General features: G+C 43.1%; 1 protein-coding gene across 1 annotated transcript in view; it reads left to right on the top strand.

Moving 5' to 3' along the window:
* The window catches only part of LOC118360290 (piezo-type mechanosensitive ion channel component 2-like), a 37,067-nt gene extending 17,346 nt beyond the window's left edge, over nucleotides 1–19,721 (top strand). Inside the window, exons 22-51 of the mRNA XM_035739584.2 lie at nucleotides 144–348; nucleotides 555–656; nucleotides 6,417–6,582; nucleotides 6,770–7,013; nucleotides 7,305–7,401; nucleotides 7,546–7,705; nucleotides 7,837–7,926; nucleotides 8,033–8,115; nucleotides 8,715–8,827; nucleotides 8,910–9,030; nucleotides 9,137–9,199; nucleotides 9,304–9,470; nucleotides 9,578–9,777; nucleotides 9,997–10,158; nucleotides 10,406–10,681; nucleotides 10,836–11,094; nucleotides 12,509–12,697; nucleotides 12,784–12,985; nucleotides 13,138–13,267; nucleotides 13,467–13,614; nucleotides 13,726–13,940; nucleotides 14,047–14,205; nucleotides 16,544–16,691; nucleotides 16,825–17,013; nucleotides 17,115–17,207; nucleotides 17,302–17,471; nucleotides 17,707–17,823; nucleotides 18,047–18,126; nucleotides 18,296–18,524; nucleotides 19,059–19,721. Of these exons, the coding sequence (XP_035595477.2) occupies nucleotides 144–348; nucleotides 555–656; nucleotides 6,417–6,582; nucleotides 6,770–7,013; nucleotides 7,305–7,401; nucleotides 7,546–7,705; nucleotides 7,837–7,926; nucleotides 8,033–8,115; nucleotides 8,715–8,827; nucleotides 8,910–9,030; nucleotides 9,137–9,199; nucleotides 9,304–9,470; nucleotides 9,578–9,777; nucleotides 9,997–10,158; nucleotides 10,406–10,681; nucleotides 10,836–11,094; nucleotides 12,509–12,697; nucleotides 12,784–12,985; nucleotides 13,138–13,267; nucleotides 13,467–13,614; nucleotides 13,726–13,940; nucleotides 14,047–14,205; nucleotides 16,544–16,691; nucleotides 16,825–17,013; nucleotides 17,115–17,207; nucleotides 17,302–17,471; nucleotides 17,707–17,823; nucleotides 18,047–18,126; nucleotides 18,296–18,524; nucleotides 19,059–19,311 (4,830 nt within the window). The 3' untranslated portion in view covers nucleotides 19,312–19,721. The remainder of the gene's footprint in view (nucleotides 1–143; nucleotides 349–554; nucleotides 657–6,416; nucleotides 6,583–6,769; nucleotides 7,014–7,304; nucleotides 7,402–7,545; nucleotides 7,706–7,836; nucleotides 7,927–8,032; nucleotides 8,116–8,714; nucleotides 8,828–8,909; nucleotides 9,031–9,136; nucleotides 9,200–9,303; nucleotides 9,471–9,577; nucleotides 9,778–9,996; nucleotides 10,159–10,405; nucleotides 10,682–10,835; nucleotides 11,095–12,508; nucleotides 12,698–12,783; nucleotides 12,986–13,137; nucleotides 13,268–13,466; nucleotides 13,615–13,725; nucleotides 13,941–14,046; nucleotides 14,206–16,543; nucleotides 16,692–16,824; nucleotides 17,014–17,114; nucleotides 17,208–17,301; nucleotides 17,472–17,706; nucleotides 17,824–18,046; nucleotides 18,127–18,295; nucleotides 18,525–19,058) is intronic.
* Nucleotides 19,722–20,611: the final 890 nt, after the last annotated feature.

The following is a 20,611-nucleotide window of genomic DNA, read 5'->3' as shown; positions in this document are numbered from 1 at the left end:
GTAGAGTAGCTACAACCAATATAGCTCTTTTACTGTAGCTTCCATTTGAGATTTTGTGCTATTAATCTATATGTTTTCATTTTGAAGTATCATCATGTCACAGTGGTTGCATAGCTCTTTGAGATGGTCTTCCTGTCCCTCAGGTGTGCTTTGTGGTGGCGGTGAATGTGATTGGCCAACGGATGGATTTCTATGCGCTGCTGCACTCCTGTGCTCTGATGGCTGTTCTGTCACGACGACGCAGGAAGGCCATAGGGGAGGTGTGGCCTAAGTACTGCTGCTTCACTGCAGGACTCATGGTGCTGCAGTACCTGCTCTGTATCGGCATCCCTCCCGCTCTCTGTGTCGGTAAGGAGAGATATCTGGAGATTACAATGTACTACAGTAGTAACTACACCATAATTGATGTGTGATTAGGATTTGAGTCACACGATTGCATATTACATAGGCCTCATTCTAGAGTTACTGCCATTAAAAACATGTGCAGTTACCCTGTGATAGAATAGTAAATAGTTTCTATCACTGCTTTCTTAATTTTCTCCTCTATCTGTCAGATTATCCATGGAGGACCTCCAGTCAGGCCCTGACCTCCAACCTCATCAAGTGGCTTTATCTGCCTGACTTCGCCATGCGTCCTGCCCCTTACTTCATTTTCTGTGAGTCTCTCTGTCTTCATCCCAGCAATTTCCAATTTCAGTAATTTGGGGGAAATCTCCTATTGACAATCTTTCTTGATTTACATGAAAGTATGAATGCATATCTCAAGGATTCAGGCCATTGTCTACGATATAGTGCATTTGGAAAGTTTTCAGTCCCCTTCCCTTTCTCCACACGTTGTTACGTTACAGCCTTATTTTAACATGGATTCAATAAAAATAGTCCTGATCAATCTACACACCATACCCCATAATAACAAAGCGAAAACAGTTTATTTTTATTTCAGCAAATGTATTACAAATAAAAAACAAAAATACCTTATTTACATAAGTATTCAGACCCTTGCTATGAGACTCTAAATTGAGCTCAGGTGCATCCTGTTTCCATTGATCATCCTTGAGATGTTTCTACAACATGATTGGAGTCCACCAGTGGTAAATTCAATTGAGTGGACATGATTTGGAAAGGCACATACCTGTCTATATACAGGTAAGGTCCCACAGTTGACAGTGAATGTCAGAGAAAAAAACAAGCCATGGGGTGGAAGGAATTGTCCGTAGAACTCCGAGACAGGATTGTGTCGAGGAACAGATCTGGGGAAGGGTACCAAAAAATGTCTGCAGCATTGAAGGTCTCCAAGAACACAGTGGCCTCCATCATTCTTAAATGGAAGAAGATTGGAACCACCAAGACTCTTCCTAGAGCTGGCCATCCGGCCAAACTGAGCAGGGGAGAAGGGCCTTGGTCAAGGAGGTGACCAAGATCCTGATGGAGATGGGAGAACCTTCCAGATAGACAACCATCTCTGTACCACTCCACCAATCAGGCCTTTATGGTAGGGTGGCCAGACGGAAGCCACTCCTCAGTAAAAGGCACATGACAGCCCACTTGGAGTTTGCCAAAACGCACCTAAAGGACTCTCAGACCATGAGAAACAAGATTCTCTGGTCTGATGAAACCAAGATTGAACTCTTTGTCCTGAATGCCAAGCGTCTTAACTGTTCTTAACTGACTTTTTTATTTTTATTTCACCTTTATTTAACCAGGTAGGCTAGTTGAGAACAAGTTCTCATTTGCAACTGCGACCTGGCCAAGATAAAGCATAGCAGTGTAAACAGACAACACAGAGTTACACATGGAGTAAACAATTAACAAGTCAATAACACAGTAGAAAAAAAGGGGAGTCTATATACAATGTGTGCAAAAGGCATGAGGAGGTAGGCGAATAATTACAATATTGCAGATTAACACTGGAGTGATAAATGATCAGATGATCATGTACAGGTAGAGATATTGGTGTGCAAACGAGCAGAAAAGTAAATAAATAAAAACTGTGGGGATGAGGTAGGTGAAAATGGGTGGGCTATTTACCAATAGATTATGTACAGCTGCAGCGATCGGTTAGCTGCTCAGATAGCTGATGTTTGAAGTTGGTGAGGGAGATAAAAGTCTCCAACTTCAATGATTTTTGCAATTCGTTCCAGTCACAGGCAGCAGAGTACTGGAACGAAAGGCGGCCGAATGAGGTGTTGGCTTTAGGGATGATCAGTGAGATACACCTGCTGGAGCGCGTGCTACGGATGGGTGTTGCCATCGTGACCAGTGAACTGAGATAAGGCGGAGCTTTACCTAGCATGGCCTTGTAGATGACCTGGAGCCAGTGGGTCTGGCGACGAATATGTAGCGAGGGCCAGCCGACTAGAGCATACAAGTCGCAGTGGTGGGTAGTATAAGGTGCTTTAGTGACAAAACGGATGGCACTGTGATAAACTGCATCCAGTTTGCTGAGTAGAGTGTTGGAAGCGATTTTGTGGATGACATCGCCGAAGTCGAGGATCGGTAGGATAGTCAGTTTTACTACGGTAAGCTTGGCATCGTGAGTGAAGGAGGCTTTGTTGCGGAATAGAAAGCCGACTCTTGATTTGATTTTCGATTGGAGATGTTTGATATGGGTCTGGAAGGAGAGTTTGCAGTCTAGCCAGACACCTAGGTACTTATAGGTGTCCACATATTCAAGGTCGGAACCATCCAGTGTGGTGATGCTAGTCGGGCATGCGGGTGCAGGCAGCGATCGGTTGAAAAGCATGCATTTGGTTTTACTAGCGTTTAAGAGCAGTTGGAGGCCACGGAAGAATTGTTGTATGGCATTGAAGCTCGTTTGGAGGTTAGAAAGCACAGTGTCCAATGACGGGCCGAAAGTATATAGAATGGTGTCGCCTGCGTAGAGGTGGATCAGGGAATCGCCCGCAGCAAGACCAAATTAAATAAAGATGAAATAAATGGTGGTGGCGGCATCATGCTGTGGGGATGTTGTTCAGCACCAGGGACTAGGAGACTAGTCAGGATCAAGGGAAAGATGAAAGGTACAAAGTACATAGAGATCCTTGATGAAAATCTGCTCCAGAGCACTCAGGACCTCAGACTGGGGTGAAGGTTCACCTTCCAATAGGACAACAACCCTAAGCACACTTGCCAAAACAATGCAGGAGTGGCTTCGGGACAAGTCTCTGAATGTCCTTGAGTGGCCCAGCCAGAACCAGACTTACCTGAGAGACCTGAAAGACCTAAAAATAGCTGTGCAGCAGCGCTCCACCTCCAACCTGACAGAACTTGAGAGGATCTGCAGAGAAGAATGGGATAAACTCCCCAATAACAGGTGTGCCAATCTTGTAGCATCATACTCAAGAAGACTCAAGGCTGTAGTACAGTTTTTCGGTTTTATGAATTTGCTAAATATTCTACAAACCTGTTTTTGCTTTGTCATTTTGGGGTATTGTGTGTAGATTGGTGAGAAAAAAACAACAATTTAGTACATTTTAGAATAAGGCTGTAAAGGTAACAAAAGAAAGTCAAGTGGTCTGAATACTTTCCGAATGTCCTGTATATAGTATGTAATGTAAATCCATTCATACAACATCAATTTGTATCTCCTACATACACTATATATATATTACTGGTTTCGGCTATTTCAGCCAGACCTGTTGCTGACAGCCATGCAATCTCCATAGACAAACATTGGCAGTAGAATGGCCTTACTGAAGAGCTCTGTGACTTTCAACTTGGCACCGTCATAGGATGCCACTTTTCAATTTAAAGTTTTATTAAGTTTTTGTTTTTCAATCAACCAATAAAACACATTCCACATTCACAGATGTGACAGGCTTTAAAAAAATAAAAAGTCAAAAAATAATAATACATTTGAAAAAATAAAAATACAATTGAAATGAATGATAAAGTAAAGCATTTATTTTTCTGAATCTATATATTTTCCTTGGTACATATATATACCTACATACATACATACGCACATATACATACACACACACACACACATACGCACACGTACTCAAAAACTAGATTAAAATAAAAACACACAAAAAACAACAACATATAACACTTGCAGCAGCACTATCAAGGTTCTTATCAGCTATTTCAAGCATTCGCTGAGACGACGGGCCAATAATTCGTTTTTAGGTTTTACAGTACCTTACACAAAATGTATCTGCGCATTTCCCTAGTCACCCCGTTCACTCTGTCCAGTTTGAAATATAGTTGAATAGTGGGGACCAGAGTCTATCAAACTTGGGCTGTCTCTTGTGGAGGTCATAAGTGAGCTTTTCAAGAGGAAGAAAGTCAACAATCTGGTCAATCCACATTTTAAATGTAGGGGGGGTATTAGAGGCCCACAATAGAAGAATACATTTCTTAGCAAAGTATGTAATAGTCATAAGCAGATTTTCTCTGTCAGGATCAAGAACAAAGTCCTGCTGGGCATTAAGAAGATAGATACACGGGGTCATATCAAACTGTACCTCTAGTATTTTCTGTGCAGCAGTATGTACAGATTGCCAGAATCTGGCAATCTCCCTACAGCTCCAAAATACATGCATATAGGTTCCACATTCAGAGGTACATCTTTTACAGTTAGGAGACATATCTGTTTTCATTCTATGGAGTCTCAAAGGAGTATAATAAAATTTGTAATTAGATTCTTTCATTTTTACACTGGTAGAGGAGCAGTATACCCTGTCGCAAACCTCCGCCCATAACTCATCACTAATAGTCAAATCAAGGTCCTTTTCCCAGATTATTTTCAAAGGAGTAAAGGAGGAGCTTCCTTTCTCAGAAAGGAGTCTATAGATGTAAGATATTTTGCCTTTAATGGATTGTGCTGTGACAAGAAGGGTTTCAACTTCGTTCAACTGAGTTCTAAACCTCCTCTTGGAGGTAAATGAGGAAATTACATGTCTAATTTGAAGATATTTAAAAAAATGGGATCTTGGCACATCGAATTCACTGCAGAGCTCTTGAAAGGATTTCAGTGTAGTGGTTTTCTGATGAAATAGGTCTGAAAAGGTCCTGATTCCTAGAGTATGCCAAAGATTAAAGTTGGCATCCCTCAGGGCTTTTGGCAAGTCTGGGTTGCCTACTATAGGCGAGTGAGAACATATTTGGAAGGAAATGCCCAGGTATTTTTTACAGTCCCTCCACGCTAGTAGGGTGCTGTAAATCGCAAAGGTTTTGGCTATGTTGCCCACTTCACTAAAGTTATTAATGAATATAATTGAGCTTAAGGGCAATGAACAACAGGATTGGGCTTCTATCTGAATCCACGTTGACTCTTGTCTGTTTGTGATCCATGTTAGCATGTTGTGGATTTGGGCAGACCAGTAGTACAATTGAAGGGAGGGAAGGGCAAGACCACCTTTAGATTCAGGTTTTGATAAAGTGGAAAACTTGATCCTAGGTTTTTTATTGCCCCATATAAAGGGTCACCTCTCTCAGGATGCCACTTTTCAACAAGTCGGTTCGTAAATTTCATTCCCGGTCAACTGTAAGTGCTGTTATTGTGAAGTGGAAATGTCTAAGAACAACAAGATCACAGAACGGGACCGCCGAGTGCATAGTGCATCAAAAAATTGTCTGTCCTCAGTTGCAACACTTACTACCGAGTTACAATCTGCCTCTGGAAGCAATGTCAGCACAATAACTGTTCATCGGGAGCTTCATGAAAGGGGCTTCTATAGCCGAGCAGCCGCAGACAAGCCTAAGATCCCCATTAGCAATGTAATCGTCAGCTGGAGTGGTGCAAAGTTCACCGCCATTGGACTCTGGAGCAGTGGAAATGAGTTCTCTGTAGTGATCTGGCAGTCTGATTGACGAATCTGGATTTGGCAGATGCCAGGAAAACGCTACCTGCCCAAAGTTTGGTGGAGGAGGAATAAGGTGGTCTGCAGCTGTTTTTTATAGTTTGGGCTAGGCCCCTTAGATCCAGTGAAGGGAAATCTTAACGCTAGAGCATACATTGTATACGATTCTGTGCTTCCAACTTTGTGGCAATAGTTTGGGGAAGGCTTTTTTCTGTTTCAGCATGACAATGAAATGGTTTGTCGAGATCGGTGTGGAAGAACTTGACTGGCCTGCACAGAACCCTGACCTCAACCCTATCGAACACCTTTGGGATGAATTGGAACGAATTGGGATGAATTTGAACTGGCCAGGCCTAATCGCCCAACATCAGTGCCCGACCTCACTAATGCTCGTGGCTGAATTGAAGCAAGTCTTCGTTGCAATGTTCCAACATCTAGTGAAAAGCCTTCCCAAAAGAGTGGAGGCTGTTATAGCAGCAAAGGAAGGACCAACTCCATATTATTGCGCATGATTTTGGAATGAGATGTTTGACGGGCAAGTTTTCCACATACTTCTGGTCATGTAGTGTAAGTGATCAAGGCAGCCATTTTGTTTTTCTGCGTGTCCAGACGACCACCTCCTGCTCATGTGCTCATCGCTGCAGTGGAAGGTGTTTGAGGAGGAGAACCGTGCCGTGGTGCGCCTTATGGGCGGGGAGAACGTGGAGATTAGCCGCAGCTTGGACCCACGCTCCTTCAACCAGTACATCCCTGTCAACAACTTCCTCCACTGCAGGTCAGTGGACTCTCTAAGCTAGCGTGGCCGCAGACCTGTAAGTGCTTTAGACAACTCTTTTATAGTTTTCATGAAACAACTTACAGCCTACAACTACGGCCCAGAGTTTTTCTCAGTCTGGTTACATGGTATAGAAAAACTCCTGCACCCACTCAATTGGTAATATGGATGTCTCTTCTTCCCTCAGGTCCTACCTGGACATGGTCAAGGTGTTTGTGTTCAGCTACTTCTTCTGGCTGGTGCTGTGCCTCATCTTCATCACAGGCACCACCCGCATTAACATCTTCTGCCTGGGCTACCTGCTAGCCTGCTTCTACTTCATGCTGTTCGGGGGCAGCCTGCTCATGCAGCCTGTACGATACATCCTCAGGCTCTGGGACTGGCTCATCGGTTACACCTGTTTTGTCATCGGCATGAAGAACCTGCTATCTGTATGTTAGCCAGCTAATCACTCACTGTCTCAGCTAGCCCATCCTCAAACCTAGCCTATCCTCGTTGCTGAAAGGGATTTTTCATTCATATACTATGTGTACCACATTGTATTATGCTAATAACGCAGTTGGTTTTAATCACTCATCAATGCTAACAGCCTGTTCTGTGTTACTGCACTAATCTTCATTCTTTGATGCTAATGTAACAGCTCCACTTACTGACTATCAGTGTCTCATGTCCCGTCTTCTGTCTCCTCTGAGCTATCTGTCTTGCTGTATGTGTGTCCACAGCTTGGCTCATGTGCTTATCTGGACAGCCTGTTGAAGAATGGTTGCTGGCTAATTCAGGCCTTCAGCATGGTCTGTACAATCAAAGGCTATGATCTCCGTAAGTGTGACTGATAATCACATTAACACACTGTGTGTGTTGTTGTGCATTTATGTAGCCTGTTCTATCTGTGTCTGTATGTGTTTAGCTACGTGCACACCTGCGTGTGTGCTTACATATGTGTGTATATGTGTGTGTTCCCAGCTGCTCCTGATGATGAGTGTGAGCTGCCGGAGGGGGAGGCGGGCATCGTGTGGGATGCGATCTGCTTCACTGTGCTCCTGGCTCAGAGGAGGGTTTTCCTCAGCTACTACTTCCTGTATATGGTGTCTGACCTCAAGGCCTCCAAGATTCTGGCCTCCAGGTTAGAATGATCTAGTTGCTGACCTGACCACTTCCTTACCAGTAAAGTTTTGAGATGACGGTTTATTAATCTATTGAATGGAACCAGCTGAATGTATGACCACATAGGTTGTTTTTCTTTCATATTTCAAGGGGTGCTGAGCTCTTTGAAGCCAAAGTGAAGAAACTGGTTGCTGCAAGACTGGAGATGGAGAAGAAGTCTGTGGAGACGCTGAAGAAGCAGTAAGACTTATGCCACAGCAGCTTGTTTGTTCTCATCTAGTGTTCAGTCAAAGGGGTTTGCTATTGTTGCATTGTTTTAATTCACTGTGTTGAACCCTTCCTCTAGGATGGAGAAGATCAAATCCAAACAGAAGAGTAAGCCTGGCCAAGGAGACGTAACAGCGCCCCCTACTGATATAGTGCCAAAGGGTGAGTGTCATGGAGCTAGTAGAAGTTGTCCATAACCACTGACGAAGGGTCCGTTCTTAAACGTATACTCTGATATTTGTATTTACCCCTACTAGAATTGGGAGGTAAGATAGTTTGATCCTAGCTCTGTGGTTAGGGGCTATGTTTACCTCCAGCTTTAATATTAGATTCAATAGCACTAGACTATTAAAACTGCTCAAATCGTTTTACATTCTAAGGTGAGCGGAGACTCAACTCATTATTCTTCTCAGTCTCAATGAATGAAAGGATACATTTATGATGGAGGGATGGGATGAATGGGGGAATATGTTTTCCAGGTGAAATTGAGAAGGCAGAGAATGATCAGGAGAAATGGTGGAGACCATGGGTTTCACGGCCTGGTGGTAAGGGTTAACCGAAGTAATAAAATTCAGATTTGTTCAGTTACAAACAGAACTTCAATAGGGGGATATGGTTCAATCTCATTAAGAATTGTCATGTTTTAAATTCAAACTCAAGGAATTTTAAGTGATCAAAACAGTTCACATCCTGCAATAGTATAAAGTAGAATGAGCAGGAGTTTATGTCTTTGTTGTTTCACACTTCTCTCTTTCCTCCAGTTGAAAACAACTGTGGCTACCATCTATTTGAGAGTGACAGTGAAGAGGAAGAGGAGGAAGTCCAGGAAAAGAAAGAGGAAGAGACACTAACAAAGAAGAAATCTGCTTTTCAGGTGAGGGACAAAGAAGACAAACTACAAGGAGTTGTAAAATAGTGTTAGGGTACGTTGTTGAATGTGCCTCCTTTCTCCACAGTTAGCCTATGAGGCATGGGTCACAAGCTCCAAAGCAGCCCTAAATTTGCACAGAAAAGAAGAGTCGAAGATGAAAAAAGAGGAGAAGAGGAGGGCAAAGAGACAGCTGCAGAGACAGCAAGGTAAGAGGGTCTGGTTTGTATGGGACTGTTTGCATAATTATGTCATAGAGACAGATTAACTAATGTGTTGTTTTGTGTCATCATGATTTTAATTGTCTGATCCAAGGCATTGAGAGGGACGAGTCTAGTGAGGATGAGTTGGAAGAGGAAAATGAAGTGGAGGAGAAAGGTCAACATTCCACCTCAACAGACCCTTCATAGATATACAGTAGAATAACTCTAGAAGTCTGTGTACTGCCACTAACTTGATACAATTTTTCTGTCTTCTCACAGAAAATATATTTCAGAGGATTATCGACTCGCTCAAGTTTTTATGGGTGTTTATCCTGTCCCTTCTGGATGACCTCACTGAGGGCCTGAACTCCTTCTGCAAAGATGGTCTGGACATCTCCAAAGTGCTACGTTTTGAAAGGGCTCTTCTTGGCCAGCAACAGAAGAAGGTGAAGTAACATTCATCCACAGGGGATACGTCATTTCACTTGTAAAACCCTGTTTTAAGTTATGTCCTCCCTGCAGTGTTGACAAAAATAAAATGTTCCTTTTACAGGGGAAAGAGGTGTCACAGGAGAGCGTGAAGCGCTTCTATGAGAACTGGATGTCCAGACAGAACACCCTGGCCTCCCTGGAAGACCAGGAAGACATAGTTCCCCCTGTCTCCTCCCCTCCACCTGTGCCGTCATCAGCACGAGGTTACTCCATGTTGAAACACACCCACTCCAAAATCTCCTGGGGTAGCAGCTTGTCCAGGTTAGCATCACCTACAGAGTCTTGATTCATTCATTTGTGAAATTCGTTACCTATTCCATTAGCAGGCTGCATGTATTATACAGAACCGATCAGTTTTAAATGTATTATTGAGTATTTCTACTATTATGCTCTTCTGCATTATAACCTCTTTATGGAGGCTTTATGAATGGCTTCATAGGACCAGGATGGTCAACCTGTTTCCCTGTCATCATGTCTTAGCTGCATGACGGATGAGACCCTGCTTGGGTCTCGTCAGCCCACTCTGGATGAGCTTGATGACCCTCCTATACTCCAGGCCGCTGCCGACCAACTCAGACGGAAACTACTGAAAACTACCAACCTGGACCTTGACTCATTTGACACTGAAGACCCTCCACTAAGGTGATGGTGACACTTATGCACTTATGGTTTCCTCTGCTCTGTTTACCGTAAACCATTATTCAAGATGGCGCCAATGGAGAAGGTGGCCGTTTTTCCAGCTCCTCCTCAACAAATAAACTCTTATTTTATTTGACTTGCTGTATATTTGGTTTCATATCTACTAACTTTCTATATCCCTCTATAAACTCATAGTTTGTTTGATTCCATCTTATATCCATCTTTCTTTCTGAATGACATTTTTCATCAGCCATGATGATACTGTTCCCAATAAGGAGGACAGTAAAGAAGGAGAGGATGCATATGAAGAAGAGGAGGGGGAATATAAAGTGGAGGAGGAATATAGAATGGAGAAGGAGGAATGGAGGGAGGACGAAGAGGAGGAGAGGGAAAAAGCTGTGATGATTTCAGGATCCATCTCCCTGGACTATCTGGAGTTTGATGAGAACAGCGAAGATTTTCCAGACTCCTCCAGGCCTCTTAGTGAGACCAGGAATCTCACGGCCAGCGAGCTACTGCTCAACAAGTCAGTCATGGGAGATTGAGACTTGGTTTTTCTTGTTACAATCATAGTATAGTCAAGTGTACCCATTCAGTTGTATCACAGTACCTTATAGTAAAGTTGAGAATAAGAAAAAAAAAAAAAAATTCTCACGTACTGTGATTCTCCTCTATTGCAGTATGTTTGGGAACGATGAAATTGAAGCGTCTGATCAGTTCTTCCAGTCTCTTCCGAGACACCTGAGACTGGTGTTTGCCCTGTACAACACCATGGTGTCTAAGTCAGAGATGCTGTGCTACTTTGTGATCATCCTGAATCACATGGTGTCTGCCTCGCTGCTCAGTCTGATCCTGCCCATCCTTATCTTCCTCTGGGCCATGCTGTCTGTGCCACGCCCAACCAAGCGCTTCTGGATGGCAGCCATCATCTACACAGAGGTATGCACAGCAGGCACCCCCAATGAAGTGATATGTTGATTGATTGGTTGGCTGGTTGATTATTTAGATTGATGGTTAATTATAAATAATATACACTATAAATACAAAAGTTTGTGAACACCTCTCCAAATGAGTGGATTCGGCTATTTCAGCCATATCTTTGCTGACAGGTGTATAAAATCGAGGACAAAGCCATGCAATCTCCATAGACAAACATTGCCCGTAGAATGGCCTTACTGAAGAACCCAGTGACTTTCAATGTGGCAGCGACAGAGGATGCCATCTTTCCAACAACTCAGTTAGTCAAATTTCTACCCTGCTAGAGCTGCGCCGGTTAACTGCAAGTGCTGTTATTGTGAAGTGGAAACGTCTAAGAGATACAATGTCTCAGCTGCGAAGTGGTAGGCCACACAAGCTCACAGAATGGGACCGCCGAGTGCTGAAGCGCATTGTGTGTAAAAATCGTCTGTCCTCGGTTGCAACACTCACTACCAAGTACCAAACTGCCTCTGGAAGCAATGTCAGCACTTGAACTGTTCGTTGAGAGCTTCATCATATGGGTTTCCATGGCCGAGCAGCCGCAGACAAGCCTAAGATCACCATGCGCAATGCCAAGCGTTGGCTGGAGTGGTGTAAAGCTTGCAGCGGAAACACGTTCTCTGGAGTGATGAATCAAGCTTCACCATCTGGCAGTCTGACAGACGAGTCTGGGTTTGGCGGCTGCCAGGAGAACACTACACTACCCGTATGAATAGTGCCAACTGTAAAGTTTAGTGGAGGAAGAATAATGGTCTGGGGCTGTTTTACATGGTTCAGTTTAGGCCCCTTTGTTCCAGTGAAGGGAAATCTTAACACTACAACATACAATGACATTCTACGATTCTGTGCTTCCAACTTTGTGGGAACAGTTTAGGGAAGGCCATTTCCTGTTTCAGCATGACAATACCACAGTCCAGAAAGTGAGGTTCATACAGATTTGGTTTGTCGAGATCGGTGTGGAAGAACTTGACTGGCCTGCACAGATCGTTGACCTCAACCCCATCGAACAATTTTGGGATGAATTGGAACACCGACTGCGAGCCAAGCCTAATCGCCCAACATCAGTGCCTGACTTCACTAATGCTCTTGTAGCTGAATTGAAAGTCCCCGCAGCAATGTTCCAACATCCAATGGAAAGCCTTCCCAGAAGACTGGAGGCTGTTATAGTTGCAAAGGGTTATCAACTCCATATCAATGCCCATGCTTTCGGAATGAAATGTTCGACGAGCAGTGTCCACATACTTTTGGTAATGTTGTGTGTATATCTTTATATAACAATATATGCCATTTAGCAGACACTTTTATCCAAAGCGACTTACAGTCATGCGTGCATACATTTTATGTATGGGTGATTGATGATTCCTATCTCTTCCAGCTGATTGTGGTGGTCAAGTATTTTTTCCAGTTTGGCTTTTTCCCCTGGACCACCTCGGCCTACCGAGGCATCAATGCGGACCGGCCCTTTGCTCTGCCCAACATCATTGGGGTGGAGAAGAAAGATGGCTACGTTCTCTTTGACTTGATACAGCTCCTGGCTCTGTTCTTCCATCGCTCCATTCTAAAGGTACTGACGGGAATGCTGGTTTCTGTGGAACATCATTTAAAAGATAATAAAGCACAATTATGCAAAACTTCTTCTTCTCTCCGTAGTGTCACGGTCTTTGGGATAACAAAGAGGTTGAGATGCCGGACTTCTTCAAGAAGTTAAAGAAGAAGACTGAGAAGAAGAAGATGAGTGGAGGAGACAAAGCAGGGGATCAGCCGAAGCGAAGACTGCCCTTCCTTCCTCTACAGGCCTCAACTGCATCCTTGTTTCGCAGACGGGGAAAAGCCAACTCCACTAAGACAAACGGTACATACATTCAGGAGACTAAACAGTGCTGAACTAATGAGTTTGTTTGAGAGGGTATTATAGTTGAAATGGGGTGTTGCCTGAACAGATGGGAAATGTTACCCAACCTGAATATACTAATGTATCTTGATGTAAATGTGATATTCTTGCAGATGATATGCAGCTCAAAAAGCGCCACTCGAAGAAGAGGCACCACAATAAAGTTCCCCTGACCAGGAAGGAAAGGATCAAGAAGCTGATCAGAGAAAGGATGCTAGAGGCTAAAGCTGCTATCATAGAAGTGTGAGCATTTAGCACTCTATACTTATGGTTATTCATTGTAGGTGTATTCTGTTACTTTCATTCCATATCCCCGGTGATAACTGGCAGTTTACAAACAACTCCTGGAGGCAGGACTTTTGACGGGACATGAGTGCATGGTTAAGTACTGGTTTAAAAATGAATGGACATTTTCAGTCATGGTCCTCTTTTGTCTTCGCAGTGCCCTACACATATACCTACCTATCAGGCAGTTCTTCTATGACATCATTCACCCAGAGTACAGCCCAGTGTGTGATGTCTACGCTCTCATGTTTCTGATTGACGTGGTCAACTTCGTTGTCATAATATTTGGATACTGGGCTTTTGGGGTGAGAAAAAGGAAAAAAGAGAATACCTGTGTTGAGTCACAATTGAATTTGGAAAGCTATTTGGCCTACTTGTTTCAAGTGGATTTCTTCCACTGTTTTGTGTCGGAACAGAAACACAGTGCTGCTGCTGACATCACAGATGCTCTTGGGGAGGACCAGGTCCCATCGGCCTTCCTGGTCATGCTGCTCATCCAGTTTGGGACCATGATAGTGGACCGTGCTCTCTATCTCCGCAAAACCCTTGTGGGAAAATGTGTCTTCCAAGTGGTGCTGGTGTTTGGTATCCACTTCTGGATGTTTTTCATACTCCCTGGGGTGACTGAGAGGTCAGAGTTAATGTTCATTCATTTAATTACAGTGTGAATACATGTGTAACCATCAAAAAAGGAGCTTCTTATTGACCTTTTTCATGGTCCTTCTCTTGTGTTCTAGGAGGTTCAACATGAACCAGGTGGCACAGTTGTGGTACTTTGTGAAGTGCATCTACTTTGGCCTCTCAGCCTACCAGATCAAGTGTGGCTACCCAAATCGTGTGCTGGGAAACTTCCTAACCAAGAACTATAACTACCTCAACCTATTCCTCTTTCAAGGGTACAGTCAATGCTCTATGATAGATTAACAAAGGCCAGAACATCCCATAATACCAGAGTTGTCCCACAGAGATAGTGAGGACTCTAGGGCCCAAAAGCCTGTTTTAACATGGGCAGCGCCATTAAGGATTTCCACTTTTTTGAAGTAGTCAACTGGGTGGTACTTCCTATGGGGACGGATAACATCATGATCATGATCATCATGATCACACACACACACACACACACACACACACACACACACACACACACACACACACACACACACACACACACACACACACACACACACACACACACACACACACACACACACACACACACACACACACACACACACACACACACACACTACATGTTTTTAAATTAAATGAACAGTTGAAGTCGGAAGTCTACATACACCTTAGCCAAATACATTTCAACTCAGTTTTTCACAATTCCTGATAATTCGAGTACAAATTCCCTGGCTTAGGTCATTTAGGATCACCACTTTATTTTAAGAATGTGAAATGTCAGAATAATAGTTTAGAGAATTATTTATTTCAGCTTTTATGTCTTTCATCACATACCCTGTGGGTCAGAAGTTTACATACACTCAATTAGTATTTGGTAGCATTGCCTTTCAATTGTTTAACTTGGGTCATACGTTTCGGGTAGCCTTCCCAAAGCTTCCCACAATAAGTTGGGTGAATTTTGGCCCATTCCTCCTGACAGAGCTGGTGTAACTGAGACGGGTTTGGAAATTGCTCCCAAGGATGAACCAGACTTGTGGAGGTCTAGAATTTTTTTCTGAGGTCTTGGATGATATCTTTTGATTTTCCCATGATGTCAAGCAAAGAGGCACTGAGTTTGAAGGTAGGCCTTGAAATACATCCACAGGTATACCTCCAATTGACTCAAATGCATTCCATTTTGTCACCAAAGCTCCATATACCACCCACCACTGCGACCTGTATGCTCTCGTCGGCTGGCCCTCACTACATATTCGTCGCCAGGCCCACTGGCTCCAGGTCATCTATAAGTCTTTGCTTGGTAAAGCCCCGCCTTATCTCAGCTCACTGGTCACGATAACAACACCCATCCATCCGTAGCATGCGCTCCAGCAGGTATATCTCACTGGTCATCCCCAAAGCCAACACCTAATTTGTCCGCCTTTCCTTACAGTTCTCTGCTGCCAATGACTGGAAAGAATTGCAAAAATCACTGAAGTTGGAGACTTATATCTCCCTCACTAACTATAAACATCAGCTATCTCAGCAGCTAACCGATCGCTGCAGCTGTACACAGCCCATCTGTAAATAGCCCATCCAATCTACCTACCTCATCCCCATATTGTTTAAAAAAACTTTTTTCCCTTTTGCACGCCACTATTTCTGCTTGCACATCATCATCTGCACATCTATCACTCCAGTGTTAATTTGCTAAATTGTAATTACTTCGCTACTGTGGCCTATTTATTGCCTTACCTCCTCACACCATTTGCACACACTGTATATAGACTTTTTTTCTATTGTGTTATTGACTGTACGTTTGTTTATTCCATGTGTTGTTTGTGTTGCACTGCTTTACTTTATCTTGGCCAGGTCACAGTTGTAAATGAGAACTTGTTCTCAACTGGCCTACCTAGTTAAATAAAGGTGAAATAAAAAAAATACAAAAATAAAATGATGTCAATCAGAAGCTTCTAAAGCCATGACATAATTTTGGGGAATTTTCAAAGCTGTTTAAAGGCACAGTCAACTTAGTGTAGGTAAACTTCTGACCCCCTGGAATTGTGATACAGTGAATTATAAGTAAACAATTGTTGGAAAAATGACTTGTGTCATGCACAAAGTAGATGTCCTAACCGACTTCCCAAAACTATAGTTTGTTACCAAGAAATTTGTGGAGTGGTTGAAAAACAAGTTTTTAATGACTCCAACCTAAGTGTATGTAAACTTCCCACTTCATCTGCATGTAAATTGTAAAGTCTTTTGTCTCTCTCTTTTTTGTTACGTGTCGGACCCCAGTAAGACTAGCTGTCACCATTGGCGTAGGCTAATGGGGATCCTAATAACAAATCCATGTCATCAGGAGGGATCAGCCAATTAATTATACCAGTGAGAAAACATTCCATAATTGCAGTTGGTAGTAAATCACCAACCGTGGCTTTATACCTCTAGGTGACAGTAAACAACCTTCCAGTTTGTTTTCCAACTCACATTTGTAGAATAATAAAATGGACTACTTTAAAATGAAGATGGCCTCAATGGCACTGCCATGCTCTCACAGACACCATAATGGGACATATACAATGTTGTGTCCTCTATCTCTATGGGTTGTCCCTGCCTCCTCCTCAGGTTCCGCCTGGTTCCGTTCCTCATAGAGCTGCGTGCCGTGATGGACTGGGTCTGGACTGACACCACCCTCAGCCTGGGCAGCTGGATCTGTGTCGAGGACATTTATGCCAACATTTTCATACTCAAGTGCTGGAGGGAGTCGGAGAAGGTAACTGGGATGCCGAACTGCCAATAGACTGGCAGCAGTTGTCAATCTCAAACTCACCTCCATAGAGAGTAGATCTGACTGATTGTGTTGAATTGTGTTGAACTATGAATCATTCTCTCTTTAATTTGTACAGAAATACCCACACACCCCAGGGCAGAAGAAGAAAATGGTGGTGAAGTATGGAATGGGCGGCTTCATCATATTCTTCCTCATCAGCGTAATTTGGTTCCCCCTCCTCTTCATGTCATTGGTCAAGTCAGTGGCTGGGGTGACCAATCAGCCTCTAGATGTCTCAATTCAGCTCAGCATAGCAGGATATGAGGTATAGATGACCTCATAAATTCACAATCTTTCTATTTTGGTAAAATGTTCTCCTTCTGTGAGACTGTTAGTGCTGATGTTTTCTGTGTACATTTTATACAGCCACTTTTCACAATGAGTGCCCAGGAGCAGAACCTGATGCCATACTCAGAGGCAGGCCTCAACCGGCTCACCAACCTCTATGCCACTCACCCGGTAAGAGGATCTTGTTACAACAAGTTGCAAGTTTGAGGGACTGTGGAATTGACCCTAAGGACCTCTGACATACTCCTCTTTCTAACTCTCTCAGTCAGCCATGCAGTTCCTTGTGAACTACATGGCCGAGGACATTGTCATTGCAAAGATCAAGAGTGATGCCAGTCTACTGTGGAGCATCAGCCCTGCCAGCCGTGATGCTATGATCCATGAACTCAGCAACTCCACCCACATCTACATCACCCTGCGATGGGTCCTACTCAGGTACAGTGTAGCAGGGTTGGATAGGGCTCTAGGTTGGTTACATGTGAAAGGGGTATATAACGCCATTAAGGCTTGAGGTCTGACTTTTTGACCTTGTGTCAAAGCTAAGATTGTATGGTTTGTGCTAAAAACATATGCCATATGATACAGCTATAATAAACAACTTAACCGGTTCGTGATAGTGGTAGTGATTTCACTCTGTGTATGTGTGTGTACGTGTGCTCCTCCTCCCCAGGAATGCGTCTCTGTCGATGAACGTGGAGACCGTGGGGGAACACACTGTCAAGTATGAGGACAGGGCCTTGAGGGACCAGATAGTTCAGATGCTCATAGGGACACGCAGTGACTCTGTGTGAGTCTCATCATCACAGCACTCTCACTACATCAACTGTTACTAAAATTTACAGCCACAGTCAACATGACATTACTGTCAATAAAATAACCTAAAATAACCGCTCTGAAAGCTAGTTGTAGAGGAACCTATTACATTCAAAAGAACTCCACATACAAAAGATATGATCACAATGGTAATAGAATGTTGGTGCTGATATGCTGTCATTCATTCTCTCTGCAAGGGTCATTGAGTCTCTCCTGCCCAAGTTCATCAGAGGTCCCGGAGGACTGGAGTCCAAGATGGCCACCCGTCTGGAAGTAGGTAAGTAACCCTCTATCCAACCATCATACTGTACAGAAAATACATTTAACAAATGCAGATGCTTGTATAACCATGGATCTTAACCAGTCAACTGAACCAGTCAACTGAAGGTCATGGTCTCTGCTTCTCACTTATTCAAATCTTCCCTGACCCATCTCCAACATCCCAGAACACTCAGATAGGCCTGAGGACCTGCAGATGTTGGCCTTCTACCGGCCCCTGTCCATCAAACTACAGCGGGCAGAAGACAGTGGAAGTGCAGAGGGGGGTCAGTGGTGGATGGTGGAGGAATGCACTCCTGGACAAGGGCACATCCAGAGCAGCTGTCACAGCATTGAGATAGTGGTGTTCAACGACAAAGTCAGCCCCTCCAGCCTGGGTGCTCTAGCAGGACAGGGGTAGGTAAAGACTAAAACTCAATGCTGCCTCAGGAGCTATTTACATTTTAAGAGAACTATCCCTTCAAAGTGACAATCAGCAGTTGATACAGCCAGTTTTAGACTTATAAATTAATACTGTATGTACCCATTGACTCTTGAAGAATATAACTTATAATTATGAGCTTAGTTCAACTGTCATTCCCCATCAGAACCCAAAATATAAGCTTGTAAATAAAATGTAAACAAACACTATATAGCCTCAAAACATGGTTAGAACTATAATTTTGATATTGTGGATCAGTCCTTGCATCCAAAGCTTTGTCTATGAATTTCTGTGGTTACATTTCTCCAGCCCAATCACTCAGCTTTTACCAAACCGGGCGATTGATTTAATGTTTCTACTGCTGATTGACGCTTTGACTTGATTTGTTCTCACTGCTAAATAAACTCTTTGTCCTCTTTTCCATGAAATCCCATATACTTATGTTGCTTGTCTGGCCTCGACCTGCAACCTGATACCACCTCCTGTGCCATTCCAACTTGCTACGGTAGAATCGTTGGCCTGTACATGTCTGTGGTGCTGGTCGTTGGAAAGTTTGTCAGGGAATTCTTCAACGGGATATCCCGCTCCATCATGTTTGAGGAGCTGCCGTGTGTGGATCGGGTGTTGAAGCTCTGCACGGACATCTTTGTTGTGCGAGAGACTGGTGAGATGGAGCTGGAGGAAACACTGTTTGAGAAGCTCATCTTCCTGTATCGCTCGCCAGAGACCATGATCAAGATGACCAGAGAGAAGAGAGACTAGAGAGCACTGACATTTTAGTTACGAAAAGGATGATTTGTTTGTTTGTATTCCTACTGTACAATGCATGCATTTTGAATCACTGACTACTTTTAAGTGATTCAAATCTTTACAAAGGAAGACCATAGGCCATAATCATAGAAATGTGCTCCAAGTGTGAAACTATTTAATTGAAGTTGAGATGCAACATTGAGTTTTAGATTCAAATGGCTTGTAAAGAGTTTACAGATGCACGTCTGCTCTACAGAATATATTTCTCTCAACATTCTGCAACTTTACACATCCCACTGAACACAACCCTGTTTCATTGCACTGAAAAACTAATCTAGAAGTATTCACTCTCATTTCAGACTGTACTCGACATCTATGTACAGTATTTAATTAAATGAATAAAAATCAGAGATTATATCCTACTTTTACATGAGACTCCTGAAGTGTTAAGTTATGAAGAGCAACTCACAGTCCATGTTGCCAGGTAAAGCACAGGGCTTTGCAAAAGTATTCATCCTCCATGGCGTTTTTCCTATTTTATTGCATTAAACTCATTTAAAATTATATTTATTTGGATTACATGTAATGGACATACAAAATAGTCCAAATTGGTGAAGTGAAAAAAATAACTTGTTTCAAAAAATTAAAAAAGGTGGTGAGTGCATATGTATTCACCCACTTTGCTATAAAACCCCGAAATAAGATTTGGTGCAACCAATTACCTTCAGAAGTCACATAATTAGTTAAAGTCCACCTGTGTGCAATCTAAGTGTCACATAATCTGTCAAATGATCTCAATATATATACACACACACCTGTTCTGAAAGGCCCCAGAGTCGGCAACACCATTAAGCAAGTGGCACCATGAAGACCAAGGAGCTCTCCAAACAGGTCAGGGACAAAGTTGTGGATTACAGATCGGGGTTGGGTTATAAAAAAAATATTGAAAACTTTGAACATCCCATGAAGCAAAATCAAATCAATTTTAAAAAATGTATATGGAACTACAAAAAAACTGCCAAGAGGGAAGGTGAACCAAAACTCAGACCAGGCAAGGAGGGCATTAAATCAGAGGCAACAAAGAGACCAAAGATAACCCCGAAGGAGCTGCAAAGCTCCATAGCGGCAATTGGAGTATCCAATCTGATGGATGCCGCTAAATACAGGGAAATTCTTGGGGGACACGTGATGTCGCGGAGCTGAGCAGACGTTGACAAACCGAGCTCTTCAAAGTTATTCTATTTTAACCTAAATAACAACGTTGAAACAATATTCTAACATCGGCTGATAAATTGTCAAGTACTTACCTTCC

This window comes from Oncorhynchus keta, chromosome 27 (assembly GCF_023373465.1).
Source record: "Oncorhynchus keta strain PuntledgeMale-10-30-2019 chromosome 27, Oket_V2, whole genome shotgun sequence".
NCBI classification, from domain to species: Eukaryota; Metazoa; Chordata; class Actinopteri; order Salmoniformes; family Salmonidae; genus Oncorhynchus; species Oncorhynchus keta.
The sequence above is the reverse complement of the archived record's forward strand: the minus strand, read 5'-3'. Positions and strand labels throughout refer to the sequence as shown.